Source organism: Antedon mediterranea, chromosome 4 (genome assembly GCF_964355755.1).
Source record: "Antedon mediterranea chromosome 4, ecAntMedi1.1, whole genome shotgun sequence".
Taxonomy (NCBI): Eukaryota; Metazoa; Echinodermata; class Crinoidea; order Comatulida; family Antedonidae; genus Antedon; species Antedon mediterranea.
Window position 1 is genome coordinate 29,782,164 of NC_092673.1, and position 15,155 is coordinate 29,797,318.

The 15,155-nt window shown below is 36.6% G+C and overlaps 1 protein-coding gene across 1 annotated transcript in view; it reads right to left on the reverse strand.

The window, feature by feature from the left end:
• The window catches only part of LOC140047219 (poly [ADP-ribose] polymerase tankyrase-1-like), a 31,023-nt gene that overhangs the window by 2,572 nt on the left and 13,296 nt on the right, over nucleotides 1–15,155 (reverse strand). Inside the window, exons 11-18 of the mRNA XM_072092106.1 lie at nucleotides 5,753–5,853; nucleotides 5,140–5,291; nucleotides 4,698–4,863; nucleotides 2,437–2,656; nucleotides 2,039–2,148; nucleotides 1,393–1,515; nucleotides 620–1,198; nucleotides 120–300 (exon numbers count right to left, since the gene is read on the reverse strand). Of these exons, the coding sequence (XP_071948207.1) occupies nucleotides 120–300; nucleotides 620–1,198; nucleotides 1,393–1,515; nucleotides 2,039–2,148; nucleotides 2,437–2,656; nucleotides 4,698–4,863; nucleotides 5,140–5,291; nucleotides 5,753–5,853 (1,632 nt within the window). The remainder of the gene's footprint in view (nucleotides 1–119; nucleotides 301–619; nucleotides 1,199–1,392; nucleotides 1,516–2,038; nucleotides 2,149–2,436; nucleotides 2,657–4,697; nucleotides 4,864–5,139; nucleotides 5,292–5,752; nucleotides 5,854–15,155) is intronic.

Genomic DNA, 15,155 nt, shown 5'->3' on the forward strand with positions numbered 1-15,155 from the left:
TGTGTTTTTAAAGGACTGAATATACAGTTACAATTATTCACAGAGTGCCGGTAAAAAATTGTTAAAAAAAATATGCCAAAGAAACCAAAACGAATAATGAGGGTAAAGTTTATTGTTACCGTGCCAAAGCATGCGTTCGTTGTCTTGATTGTAATTTTCATCCGCTGCTTCTTTTCGTCTATGTGCATATCTCTCACTCAATCTTTTGTTTTTAATTTTGTGTATTTTAATGATATTGTAACATGAGAAGATGCCACCAGCATGCCCTTGATCACGGTGTTCTCGTACGGTGGCTTGCATCTGTTAAAATAAAACATAATACAGTGATAAATAAAGGTTCACATGAATCAATATAGTAAAAATTCAGAAAATGATGAAAATGGGAGACCGTCTAGAAATAGCGGCGGGTGCTGTATATACCGGAGAGTGATGGTGTAATGATAATATCGGACTAGCATGTGATTGGCATGGGTTCGAGGTTATCTGCACCATACATCTTTAGACACGATGCTTTACTCTCATTGCCTTACCTGAGGGTATCAAATGATCACCAATTGCTGGATGGATCAACCTGATTAAATATGGTAAAAAAAAAAAAATATTATCTCCAAATACTTACCCCATTTTCAACTGACTGGTATTCTTTATCTGCTGGCGTTAGATCAATGAGTATCGATCCTTGACTGGGTGCGACCGCTATACGTGGATTAGGTCCCATGTTACCACCAATTACGCGCTCAACTCCTCTGATTATCTTGTGTCTGTGTCCGTATGCATTAATTCCAATTTCTTTCAGTTCTTCGTGTCCCATATCCACAAGAATATCCATCGTAATCTGTTCCCGTTCAAAAATATCTCTAAGTGGATCCAACTGTATCGATCTTAAGAAAGTTCCAATATTCATATCAAGTGGTGAAGCGCCCTCTGTTGGTTTCCTCTCTGCCATTCCATCGCCAGACCCTGCCACTCCTCCAACAGCCATCGAATAATTAGAGCTGCTGGCAGAAGCTGTACCTGTGGTTGGACCTCGTAAGCCACAATTGATGGAAGGAGGAGACTTTGTTGCTGTGGTGGTGGTGGTTGTTGTCATCGGTGGCATGGCATCCAGTAATAGAGCTCTGACATCTTCTGCTGTTGTCAGGTCTAATGGTGCTTGTCCTTCTTGGTTCTTCATGGTAGGGTCTGCTCCATGAGCAAGCTACAGTATTCAATGCAAGTAGTAAATATTCATGCAATTTAATGGAATTCTCTTGGGGTTTTTTATTATTATTAATTTATATTTTAATTTATATCAAAGTATTTATTTATGCTCACAAATTATATTGCTACTTGAAATATACAACTGCTGTACAACATTGTTTAAAACATACTACGCATATATGGGGTACTTACCAGTAAAGCACAGAGCTGAGTTCTACCTTTCTGAGCAGCTTCATGTAATGGGGTAAAATTCCACCGATCCTGGGCATTTACACATGTGTTATGTTTGATAAGCAACGCTGCAATGTCAACATGCTGAAAAACAATAGTATCATATTGTGATAATGATTTTATTTTTTATTTATTCAACTTCTCACTAACACTGTTAGTGAAGGATCGGGTTCAACAGGTGGTAAACACCTCTAAAAACGGTGCAGTCCCAATTGCAGTGGCTGTGTGTGACAGTGGCTGTGTTTGTGTGGACTAGTACACTTGGGTAACCCCCTACTCTTACGGTTCCACTGTCCTAACCGCTCGGCCACTCACTCGCTTAATGATTATAATACTATGAAGTAGCTTAGAGTCAGAGAGCTAAGTAAAGTTTGCTCTGACTCTGACTGAATGCTTAGTAATTTGAGAACAGCTAGGGGTTACCAACTCTAAACCACCAAAACATTAACAGATGGCTAGGGTTAGATTCAAGCCCACTGAAGTATTTTATACAGTTAAGTATATTAAGAACTGCTCAATCTTAACCAAATACTTCATTGCCATTGTGTTAGTTCTGATAACCTTATGACATAAGGTGCGTTATGGAATAAATGAATTATAAACTCACCCCATAAGATGACGCATTATGTAACGGAATCAGCCCTCCTTTATCTTGTGCATTTACATCAGCACCACTCTCAAGTAAATATTCTGCAACCTCAACATTATTGTAACCAGCTAAAAGTAAAACAAACATTATAATAGTACATATAAAACTAACGCTCTGTCTACACTATCAAACTAGCTTGACAAAAAAGTGTGATGTGCCCAAATATGGTAGTGATCATGTCCATATATGGGCACATCACATTCTTTGTCACATAAACTTTGATAGTGCAGACAGAGCTATATATTGTTATTAATAAAAGGTTACTGTGTATTACAGTAGAAGTATGCCTCACTTAAGGCTAGCCTATAAAAAGATAAAAATACTGAAACATTACTTTTATTAAAAAAGTACGTTACCTGCCAAATGAAGTGGAGTGGAATTCCTTCCTTGAGAATCACGGCAATTGATGTTCTCGGGAGTAACCAGTTTCTGGACTCGTGCGAGGTTGCCTTTCTTGGCTGCTTCGATGAGGGCAGCATCACCTCGTAAGAGGTCAGCTACATCCTGGTCACCTTCCTTGACCAAATCTAATGGTGTGTTACCATCACGATTTTTCTTGTGAGGATCAGCCCCATGCTTTAACATAAAATCAATTATTATTATTTATTAACAAGTTTGTTAACTTGAGCTACAATTTTTTACAATATGTCAAATAAGTTTTGTTTTTTAAGTGACTTTCTTCTATAGCTTAAGCTCTGTCTACACTATCAAACTAGTTTGACAAAAAAAGTGTGATGTGCCCAAACATGGTAGTGATATGCCCAAATATAGTACTGATATGACACCATCAGGTCCATATATGGGCATATTTCTTTGTCACATAATGTTTGATAGTGGGCTTAATAGTAGGATTTGGAATATAGCCATTAAACATATAATGATAAAGCAAAATTTACTGATAGCACAAATCTCAAATTAGATTCCATTTTTAAAGGAAAATGTTATTTTTGAATGAGGCAGAAATATTTTTCAACAATCAAAGAATGACATATGTAGTTTGCATGTATTTGCTAAACATAGACTGGCCACAGGTTATTGCTCTTTAAGACAAGATTGCCAATGAAAAAAAAAATGCAGACAAATAAATAGGACAAGCCTAGATTTAGGTCACGTACAAGCTCATGGGAGCGCGTTACAAACTAGCAATGCTAACTAATGAGACTGTAACACACTTGCCAATTACAAAGTCCTAGAAGGATACAGAAGGTATATAGACTGATGCTATCAATTCCCTTGATGGTTTATATAACATAAGGTGTCCTACATTAACCTGTTAACTTGACGTCCATCTGATAATTTTAAAAATGAACAAGACAATTTCCTTGCCCTAGTGTATATTTTTTTTGTTGGTTTTCTTCAGCACTACAGAGCAGATTAAATACCTGTAATATGTAAAATGAATGCTATAGGATTTTTTCCTTGCACTAGTGTATGTTTTTTTAAAGTTTTTTTCAGCACTACAGAGCGGATTAAATACCGGTAATATGTAAAATGAATGCTATAGGATTTTTTCCTTGCACTAGTGTATGTTTTTTTAAAGTTTTTTTCAGCACTACAGAGCGGATTAAATACCGGTAATATGTAAAATGAATGCTGTAGGATAATTCCCTTGCCCTAGTGTATATTTTTTTTGGCCTTCTTCAGTACTACAGAGCGGATTACTATTACATACCTGTAATATTAGAAACACATACTTTTACCTTAACGTAAACAATTTGAAGACAATTACCGTAGTTCCTCGGGTATAATCCCACCTCGGGTATAATCCCACCCCCGACTTTACGATTACCTTCACACGCAAGCATATCCCCGGGCAAAGTCCCAGTGTATAATTTTACATTAGGCCAGAGGTGGGCCTAGGCCTACTGTAGCTAGCTAGGCCGATGTCAATTTCTCACCAAAAAAATAGAGTGATTTTTCTGAATTTGGCTGACTTAAAACTCGTTAAACATTGTTAAGTTGAATACAACAACAACGATCGTCACGTTTGTACATCCTTTCGCCGTCGTGTACATTCTTTCTTGTTGTTTACACTACTGTGCATGCTTGATTACCGTAAAAAAAAACACCGCCCTCTATACCGACCAGCTTGTGCACAGTAGAGTTTGTGTCACATGCAACAACATGCGATTTACACAGAGAGCTCGAGCGTGTGAGTGAACATGTATCGATCGAGTTCATGTCGATTTAGGAAGCTAGGCCTAGGCCTAGATCACATTTTAGGGTATTTTTTAAGTAGAAATCTCGGGGAAAATCTATACGGTAGGCATAGCACAGGTAAGACCAATTAGGCCGGCTAGGCCTAGATGGCCTGGCCGTCTAATTGCTAGGCCTACATCGGAATATAGCTTTTAGATAGCCTAAATCGTAGCTAGAAGAAATATCGTCATTTTCAGTTCATGCAGCGGGAAATCCCCGGGTATAGTCCCACCTCCCAAATTCGGGCAAATTTCACGTACAAGGGGGGTGGGATTATACCCGGGGAACTACGGTAATTAATAATTTCACAAAACAAAAAAAAACACTGTATGGGGTATTTTAGGGGCTGATTTATGTGAGTCTATTTTTGTTTCAGTAAATATGGAGCAGATTTAAATGTTAGAAAATTTTTTGTTACCTTTAGTAGAAGTTTGCAGATCTCGTATTTTCCCTTTGCTGCTGCTTCATGAAGTGGTGTAAACTTCCAAAGGTCAGCAACATTGACCACTGCACCATGTTTGACCAGTAATTCAGTCACTTCGTAGTGACCATAGGAGCATGCATTATGAAGTGGAACTAAGCCTCTGAAGAAATATGAAATAAAATAATTTATCATACAGTATCCAAAATGTGTATATGACTGTTTTTCAAGTATGGTATAAATTCAATCTTAAAGGTTCCAGGATAAAACTTTGTGTTAAGCTCTGTCTACACTATCAAACATTATGTGATATGCCCATATATGGACATGATGATGTCATATCAGTACCAAATTTGGGCATATCACTAGTATATATAGTATATATAAACTAGTTTGATTGACAGAGCTTTAGGCTGGATGGTTAGTATACAATATTCACCCTTTATCTTTTGCATGAACATCTGCGCCGTGTTCAAGAAGAAACTCAACGACGGCGACACGATTATAACCCGCTGCAAAGTGTAACGGTGTGGAATGACGTCCTTCAATATCACGACAATTTACAATTGGCGACGTCTTGGAAACTAAAACCTTTAAGAAAAAACAAATTGATATGAAATGTTAAAGTACAGAATGTAAATTAAAAATCTTGTATTGTAATAGAAAATACAGTACACATACAGTATTCTTAATTATCAGACTTTCCTAAAACCGGACACTCTTCTAAAACCATACGTTTCTTGATGTTCAAAAGGTCCCAACTATCATTAAAAACACAATCAAATACAGAACAAAACAGACTGGGTCAGCCACCCAGCTTAGGTTGACCTTGGTCTCCCCAAATTTCAGGTTTTTTTTTTCTGTTTTGGAAATACTAAAAAAGGACCAATTAATGAAACATCTTAGGCCAGCCCAAGGGTGTTCATTATTATTAGATGAATTGACTGTACCAATTAATGTTTTGGAATTAGTATAGTGCGCACTATTGCATGCCATGTGACCCACAATCATCCAATCAAATGACAGGAATTTATTGAGGTGTTAGTTTGTACCTTGCAAGTATCTAAATCCCCTGACTTTGCCGCCTCTAACAGTTCATAATTCTCGTCACTTGCAGGACTTGTATTTAAAGATGGGGTGTGGTCTTCTGCCGCTGTGAAGCAAAATTTAAATTAATATTAATATGTTTTTTTCTATTTACTAATCTTTGATCTTTCGGTTCAACATGTGTGATTATGTCAAACATAATATATATGCATGTTAAACTCTTTATACACTATCAAAAAAAAGTGCCTAATGTGCCCAAATATGGTAGTGATATGACATCATCATGTCCATATGTTTCCACATAAAGTTTGATAGCGTAGACAAAGTTGTATACAAATTATTGAATGTCACTATACAGTCTTTTATAAAAAAAGTTGATTAAATTACACTATTGTGCTTATATATTTGCTGGAAAATTGTGCAGTAAAAAGTAAATGGGTGCCATGTACATGGGAATGTATAGATAAGTCAGAAATTAAACATTTTCAATAATATGATAAGTTACAAAGGAAAATAATATCAGTCTAGCCAATATAATTCATCTAAAAAGATACATAAAGCATCTTTACAATCAAAGTCACTCAGAGTTCATGTGGACAGGATGTTAGTATTAGATTGTGTTAATGTGTTTTATTAACAATTAGATTATTTAAATAGGCACATATGATGTAGGTCACCAATTACTGATGAGTTTATACTATATTATCATGCTTTTTATTAAATTTAAATCAAAAATACAAATGTACTAATTTACAATACCATAAATAGGCTTTTTTAATAATTGACTTATTATAGTTTAATTACTAAGAAGATAAACATATTAAGACAAAAGTACAATGACTGTATTACTAATAATTTATTAAGCTCTACAGGCTTAGTGATCCCTATAAAAAACAATAATAAGTCAAGTTGGGATTTAAGTTGTTTTTCATAGACTGTGTCCAAACAGCCTACTGGGCTGAATTACATGAGGACAATCAGCTGCCACTAAATGGTACTAATTTAAGTTGTATTTTACACTGTCCTTCCAATATAAATGTACAATCTTGTGACTCACAGACTACTGGGCTGAATTACGTGAGGACAATCAGCTGCCACTAAATGGTACTAATTTAAGTTGTTTTTTACACTGTCCTTCCAATATAAATGTACAATCTTGTGACTCACAGACTACTGGGCTGAATTACGTGAGGACAATCAGCTGCCACTAAATGGTACTAATTTAAGTTGTTTTTTACACTGTCCTTCCAATATAAATGTACAATCTTGTGACTCACAGACTACTGGGCTGAATTACATGAGGACAATTAGCTGCCACTAAATGGTACTAATTTAAGTTGTTTTTTATACTGTTCTTCCAATAAATGTACAATCTTGTGACTCACAGACTACTGGGCTGAATTACGTGAGGACAATTAGCTGCCACTAAATGGTACTAATTTAAGTTGTTTTTTATACTGTTCTTCCAATAAATGTACAATCTTGTGACTCACAGACTACTGGGCTGAATTACATGAGGACAATTAGCTGCCACTAAATGGTACTAATTTAAGTTGTTTTTTACACTGTCCTTCCAATATAAATGTACAATCTTGTGACTCACAGACTACTGGGCTGAATTACATGAGGACAATTAGCTGCCACTAAATGGTACTAATTTAAGTTGTTTTTTACACTGTCCTTCCAATAAATGTACAATCTTGTGACTCACAGACTACTGGGCTGAATTACATGAGGACAATTAGCTGCCACTAAATGGTACTAATTTAAGTTGTTTTTTACACTGTCCTTCCAATATAAATGTACAATCTTGTGACTCACAGACTACTGGGCTGAATTACGTGAGGACAATTAGCTGCCACTAAATGGTACTAATTTAAGTTGTTTTTTATACTGTTCTTCCAATATAAATGTACAATCTTGTGACTCACAGACTACTGGGCTGAATTACGTGAGGACAATTAGCTGCCACTAAATGGTACTAATTTAAGTTGTTTTTTACACTGTCCTTCCAATATAAATGTACAATCTTGTGACTCACAGACTACTGGGCTGAATTACGTGAGGACAATTAGCTGCCACTAAATGGTACTAATTTAAGTTGTTGTTTTTTACACTGTCCTTCCAATATAAATGTACAATCTTGTGACTCACAGACTACTGGGCTGAATTACATGAGGACAATTAGCTGCCACTAAATGGTACTAATTTAAGTTGTTGTTTTTTACACTGTCCTTCCAATATAAATGTACAATCTTGTGACTCGCAGACTACTGGGCTGAATTACGTGAGGACAATTAGCTGCCACTAAATGGTACTAATTTAAGTTGTTGTTTTTTACACTGTCCTTCCAATATAAATGTACAATCTTGTGACTCGCAGACTACTGGGCTGAATTACGTGAGGACAATTAGCTGCCACTAAATGGTACTAATTTAAGTTGTTTTTTATACTGTTCTTCCAATATAAATGTACAATCTTGTGACTCGCAGACTACTGAGCTGAATTACGTGAGGACAATTAGCTGCCACTAAATGGTACTAATTTAAGTTGTTTTTTACACTGTCCTTCCAATATAAATGTACAATCTTGTGACTCGCAGACTACTGGGCTGAATTACATGAGGACAATCAGCTGCCACTAAATGGTACTAATTTAAGTTGTTTTTTACACTGTCCTTCCAATATAAATGTACAATCTTGTGACTCGCAGACTACTGGGCTGAATTACGTGAGGACAATCAGCTGCCACTAAATGGTACTAATTTAAGTTGTTTTTTACACTGTCCTTCCAATATAAATGTACAATCTTGTGACTCGCAGACTACTGGGCTGAATTACGTGAGGACAATCAGCTGCCACTAAATGGTACTAATTTAAGTTGTTTTTCACACTGTCCTTCCAATATAAATGTACAATCTTGTGACTCGCAGACTACTGGGCTGAATTACATGAGGACAATCAGCTGCCACTAAATGGTACTAATTTAAGTTGTTTTTTACACTGTCCTTCCAATATAAATGTACAATCTTGTGACTCGCAGACTACTGGGCTGAATTACGTGAGGACAATCAGCTGCCACTAAATGGTACTAATTTAAGTTGTTTTTTACACTGTCCTTCCAATATAAATGTACAATCTTGTGACTCGCAGACTACTGGGCTGAATTACGTGAGGACAATCAGCTGCCACTAAATGGTACTAATTTAAGTTGTTTTTCACACTGTCCTTCCAATATAAATGTACAATCTTGTGACTCGCAGACTACTGGGCTGAATTACATGAGGACAATCAGCTGCCACTAAATGGTACTAATTTAAGTTGTTTTTCACACTGTCCTTCTAATATAAATGTACAATCTTGTGACTCACAGACTACTGGGCTGAATTACATGAGGACAATCAGCTGCCACTAAATGGTACTAATTTAAGTTGTTTTTTACACTGTCCTTCCAATATAAATGTACAATCTTGTGACTCACAGACTACTGGGCTGAATTACATGAGGACAATTAGCTGCCACTAAATGGTACTAATTTAAGTTGTTTTTTACACTGTTCTTCCAATATAAATGTACAATCTTGTGACTCACAGACTACTGGGCTGAATTACATGAGGACAATTAGCTGCCACTAAATGGTACTAATTTAAGTTGTTTTTTATACTGTTCTTCCAATATAAATGTACAATCTTGTGACTCACAGACTACTGGGCTGAATTACGTGAGGACAATCAGCTGCCACTAAATGGTACTAATTTAAGTTGTTTTTTACACTGTTCTTCCAATATAAATGTACAATCTTGTGACTCACAGACTACTGGGCTGAATTACATGAGGACAATTAGCTGCCACTAAATGGTACTAATTTAAGTTGTTTTTTACACTGTTCTTCCAATATAAATGTACAATCTTGTGACTCACAGACTACTGGGCTGAATTACATGAGGACAATTAGCTGCCACTAAATGGTACTAATTTAAGTTGTTTTTTATACTGTCCTTCCAATATAAATGTACAATCTTGTGACTCACAGACTACTGGGCTGAATTACATGAGGACAATTAGCTGCCACTAAATGGTACTAATTTAAGTTGTTTTTTACACTGTCCTTCCAATATAAATGTACAATCTTGTGACTCACAGACTACTGGGCTGAATTACATGAGGACAATTAGCTGCCACTAAATGGTACTAATTTAAGTTGTTTTTTACACTGTTCTTCCAATATAAATGTACAATCTTGTGACTCACAGACTACTGGGCTGAATTACATGAGGACAATCAGCTGCCACTAAATGGTACTAATTTAAGTTGTTTTTTATACTGTTCTTCCAATATAAATGTACAATCTTGTGACTCACAGACTACTGGGCTGAATTACGTGAGGACAATTAGCTGCCACTAAATGGTACTAATTTAAGTTGTTTTTTACACTGTCCTTCCAATATAAATGTACAATCTTGTGACTCACAGACTACTGAGCTGAATTACATGAGGACAATTAGCTGCCACTAAATGGTACTAATTTAAGTTGTTTTTTACACTGTCCTTCCAATATAAATGTACAATCTTGTGACTCGCAGACTACTGGGCTGAATTACATGAGGACAATTAGCTGCCACTAAATGGTACTAATTTAAGTTGTTTTTTATACTGTTCTTCCAATATAAATGTACAATCTTGTGACTCACAGACTACTGGGCTGAATTACATGAGGACAATTAGCTGCCACTAAATGGTACTAATTTAAGTTGTTTTTTACACTGTCCTTCCAATATAAATGTACAATCTTGTGACTCACAGACTACTGGGCTGAATTACATGAGGACAATTAGCTGCCACTAAATGGTACTAATTTAAGTTGTTGTTTTTTACACTGTCCTTCCAATATAAATGTACAATCTTGTGACTCACAGACTACTGGGCTGAATTACATGAGGACAATTAGCTGCCACTAAATGGTACTAATTTAAGTTGTTTTTTATACTGTTCTTCCAATAAATGTACAATCTTGTGACTCACAGACTACTGGGCTGAATTACGTGAGGACAATTAGCTGCCACTAAATGGTACTAATTTAAGTTGTTTTTTACACTGTTCTTCCAATATAAATGTACAATCTTGTGACTCACAGACTACTGGGCTGAATTACGTGAGGACAATTAGCTGCCACTAAATGGTACTAATTTAAGTTGTTTTTTACACTGTCCTTCCAATATAAATGTACAATCTTGTGACTCGCAGACTACTGGGCTGAATTACGTGAGGACAATTAGCTGCCACTAAATGGTACTAATTTAAGTTGTTTTTTACACTGTCCTTCCAATATAAATGTACAATCTTGTGACTCACAGACTACTGGGCTGAATTACATGAGGACAATTAGCTGCCACTAAATGGTACTAATTTAAGTTGTTTTTTACACTGTCCTTCCAATATAAATGTACAATCTTGTGACTCACAGACTACTGGGCTGAATTACGTGAGGACAATTAGCTGCCACTAAATGGTACTAATTTAAGTTGTTTTTTACACTGTCCTTCCAATATAAATGTACAATCTTGTGACTCACAGACTACTGGGCTGAATTACGTGAGGACAATTAGCTGCCACTAAATGGTACTAATTTAAGTTGTTTTTTATACTGTCCTTCCAATATAAATGTACAATCTTGTGACTCACAGACTACTGGGCTGAATTACGTGAGGACAATTAGCTGCCACTAAATGGTACTAATTTAAGTTGTTGTTTTTTACACTGTCCTTCCAATAAATGTACAATCTTGTGACTCACAGACTACTGGGCTGAATTACGTGAGGACAATTAGCTGCCACTAAATGGTACTAATTTAAGTTGTTTTTTATACTGTTCTTCCAATAAATGTACAATCTTGTGACTCGCAGACTACTGGGCTGAATTACGTGAGGACAATTAGCTGCCACTAAATGGTACTAATTTAAGTTGTTTTTTATACTGTTCTTCCAATATAAATGTACAATCTTGTGACTCACAGACTACTGGGCTGAATTACATGAGGACAATTAGCTGCCACTAAATGGTACTAATTTAAGTTGTTTTTTACACTGTCCTTCCAATATAAATGTACAATCTTGTGACTCGCAGACTACTGGGCTGAATTACATGAGGACAATCAGCTGCCACTAAATGGTACTAATTTAAGTTGTTTTTTACACTGTCCTTCCAATATAAATGTACAATCTTGTGACTCACAGACTACTGGGCTGAATTACATGAGGACAATTAGCTGCCACTAAATGGTACTAATTTAAGTTGTTTTTCACACTGTTCTTCCAATATAAATGTACAATCTTGTGACTCACAGACTACTGGGCTGAATTACGTGAGGACAATTAGCTGCCACTAAATGGTACTAATTTAAGTTGTTGTTTTTTACACTGTCCTTCCAATATAAATGTACAATCTTGTGACTCACAGACTACTGGGCTGAATTACGTGAGGACAATTAGCTGCCACTAAATGGTACTAATTTAAGTTGTTGTTTTTTACACTGTCCTTCCAATATAAATGTACAATCTTGTGACTCACAGACTACTGGGCTGAATTACGTGAGGACAATTAGCTGCCACTAAATGGTACTAATTTAAGTTGTTGTTTTTTACACTGTTCTTCCAATATAAATGTACAATCTTGTGACTCACAGACTACTGGGCTGAATTACGTGAGGACAATTAGCTGCCACTAAATGGTACTAATTTAAGTTGTTTTTTACACTGTCCTTCCAATATAAATGTACAATCTTGTGACTCGCAGACTACTGGGCTGAATTACGTGAGGACAATTAGCTGCCACTAAATGGTACTAATTTAAGTTGTTTTTTATACTGTTCTTCCAATATAAATGTACAATCTTGTGACTCACAGACTACTGGGCTGAATTACGTGAGGACAATTAGCTGCCACTAAATGGTACTAATTTAAGTTGTTTTTTACACTCATGTTCTTCCAATATAAATGTACAATCTTGTGACTCACAGACTACTGGGCTGAATTACATGAGGACAATTAGCTGCCACTAAATGGTACTAATTTAAGTTGTTTTTTACACTGTCCTTCCAATATAAATGTACAATCTTGTGACTCACAGACTACTGGGCTGAATTACGTGAGGACAATTAGCTGCCACTAAATGGTACTAATTTAAGTTGTTTTTTACACTGTCCTTCCAATATAAATGTACAATCTTGTGACTCGCAGACTACTGAGCTGAATTACATGATGACAATCAGCTGCCACTAAATGGTACTAATTTAAGTTGTTTTTTACACTGTCCTTCCAATATAAATGTACAATCTTGTGACTCGCAGACTACTGGGCTGAATTACGTGAGGACAATTAGCTGCCACTAAATGGTACTAATTTAAGTTGTTTTTTACACTGTCCTTCCAATATAAATGTACAATCTTGTGACTCGCAGACTACTGGGCTGAATTACGTGAGGACAATTAGCTGCCACTAAATGGTACTAATTTAAGTTGTTTTTTACACTGTCCTTCCAATATAAATGTACAATCTTGTGACTCACAGACTACTGGGCTGAATTACGTGAGGACAATTAGCTGCCACTAAATGGTACTAATTTAAGTTGTTTTTCACACTGTCCTTCCAATATAAATGTACAATCTTGTGACTCGCAGACTACTGGGCTGAATTACGTGAGGACAATCAGCTGCCACTAAATGGTACTAATTTAAGTTGTTTTTCACACTGTACTTCCAATATAAATGTACAATCTTGTGACTCACAGACTACTGGGCTGAATTACGTGAGGACAATCAGCTGCCACTAAATGGTACTAATTTTATCTCTCCATGCTAAAGACAGAGTAGTACAGGCTATATGTGACATTTATCCTATGTAACCTTGAAAAAATTCTAATAAAAGGTCTTTTGGTATTTTCTTGTAGCTTTAGGTGTGAATAAATACCAAAAAATTTTTGCAGCCTTCTAGTTGCTGCGTTAGTGAGATATTGAGGGTCAAAGGTCAGTGACCTTTTTGTGGCATTTGATGGCTCATAACTCCTCAATTCCTGGGTTTAAAAAGACAACTGTGGTGTCTACATCTATGTTTTAGTGGTCAAACAACAAAATAAAGTTTTTGCAAATTTCGGGTTACTTGTGCCATTGGTCAGATAGTCGGGTAAAAGGTCATTGACCTTTATTCATTAATAACTACTACTAGTTTAGGACCTGGGTAAGATTTGTATGCATTCAATTTAGGAGAGAATATCTCAACTGTTATAGGATAATTAGACCCCAAGGAACAACATGCGATATGTGCCAAATTCGTTATCGGGGGCGAACATGCCCAAAATCGGGGTCAAAGGTTAGAAATGTGTGGTTCTTATATCTCGACAACCAAATAATACAGATTTGCTTTTGGTGTCAAATTGTTCAGAAAATACATATTTATATTCAGTCTAACACAACGTTTACCCCAAAAAATGACCGGAAATGCTTTTACTGACCTTTGACCAAACTTACTTACTTAATGTCATCCCACTATTAAGTGGGTGCCATGATCATTTATCTCCACACATCTCTATCAAGCATGCTCTTTCTCAGTTCACTCAGGTCTAGTTTGGTATCTTTCAACAGAATGTCGAGCGAAGTCAGTTGAGGTCTTCCCACTTTCCTTTTCTCTTCTGGTTCCCAAAGGAGAACTCTTGAGGCAGGCTCAGAGCTTCTCATAACATGACCGGCAAGGCCCATGCGACGTCTTTGAATGATGGTCGTAAGACGGGGAAGGTTGGCATATAGTGTCTTGTTGGTGGCGTGTGAGGACCATGGGATGTTTTGGACTTTCCTCAGCATGCGGGTGTATGCTCCATCCAATGATTTTGAGAGCGATGAAGTAAGACTCCATGTCTCACAGCCGTAAAGAAGAATGGCTTCAACTGTTGACTTAAAGAGGCGGATTTTTGTGGACTTGTTGATACGAGATGCCCATATTTTTGAAAGACTGTTCAGCGCACCCCATGCTTGACCAAGTCTTGCTTCGAAATCATGGTTAGTGGATGAACAGTAGCTTCCGAGGTAGCTGAAATCCTCTACTTGTTCTATTGCTGATCCATCCAGTGCGAGAGTTATAGAAGGTGATGAGGGGTTTAAATGTATGAATTGGGTCTTCTTGATGTTTAAGTATAAACCTATAGCTTGTGTGGCTTGTTGAATTCTGTGCAGTAGATTTTCGGCAGCATGTATGGAATCTTCAAGAATGGCGATGTCATCGGCAAAGTCCAGGTCTGGTAGTACTTCAGCTGGATGTCTTCTACTACGGCGGAGGGTGAGACCGTCTGATGATGTAGTTGCTGATCGCACTACAAAGTCAAGGCAGACAATAAACAAGAATGGAGCAAGAGGGTCTCCTTG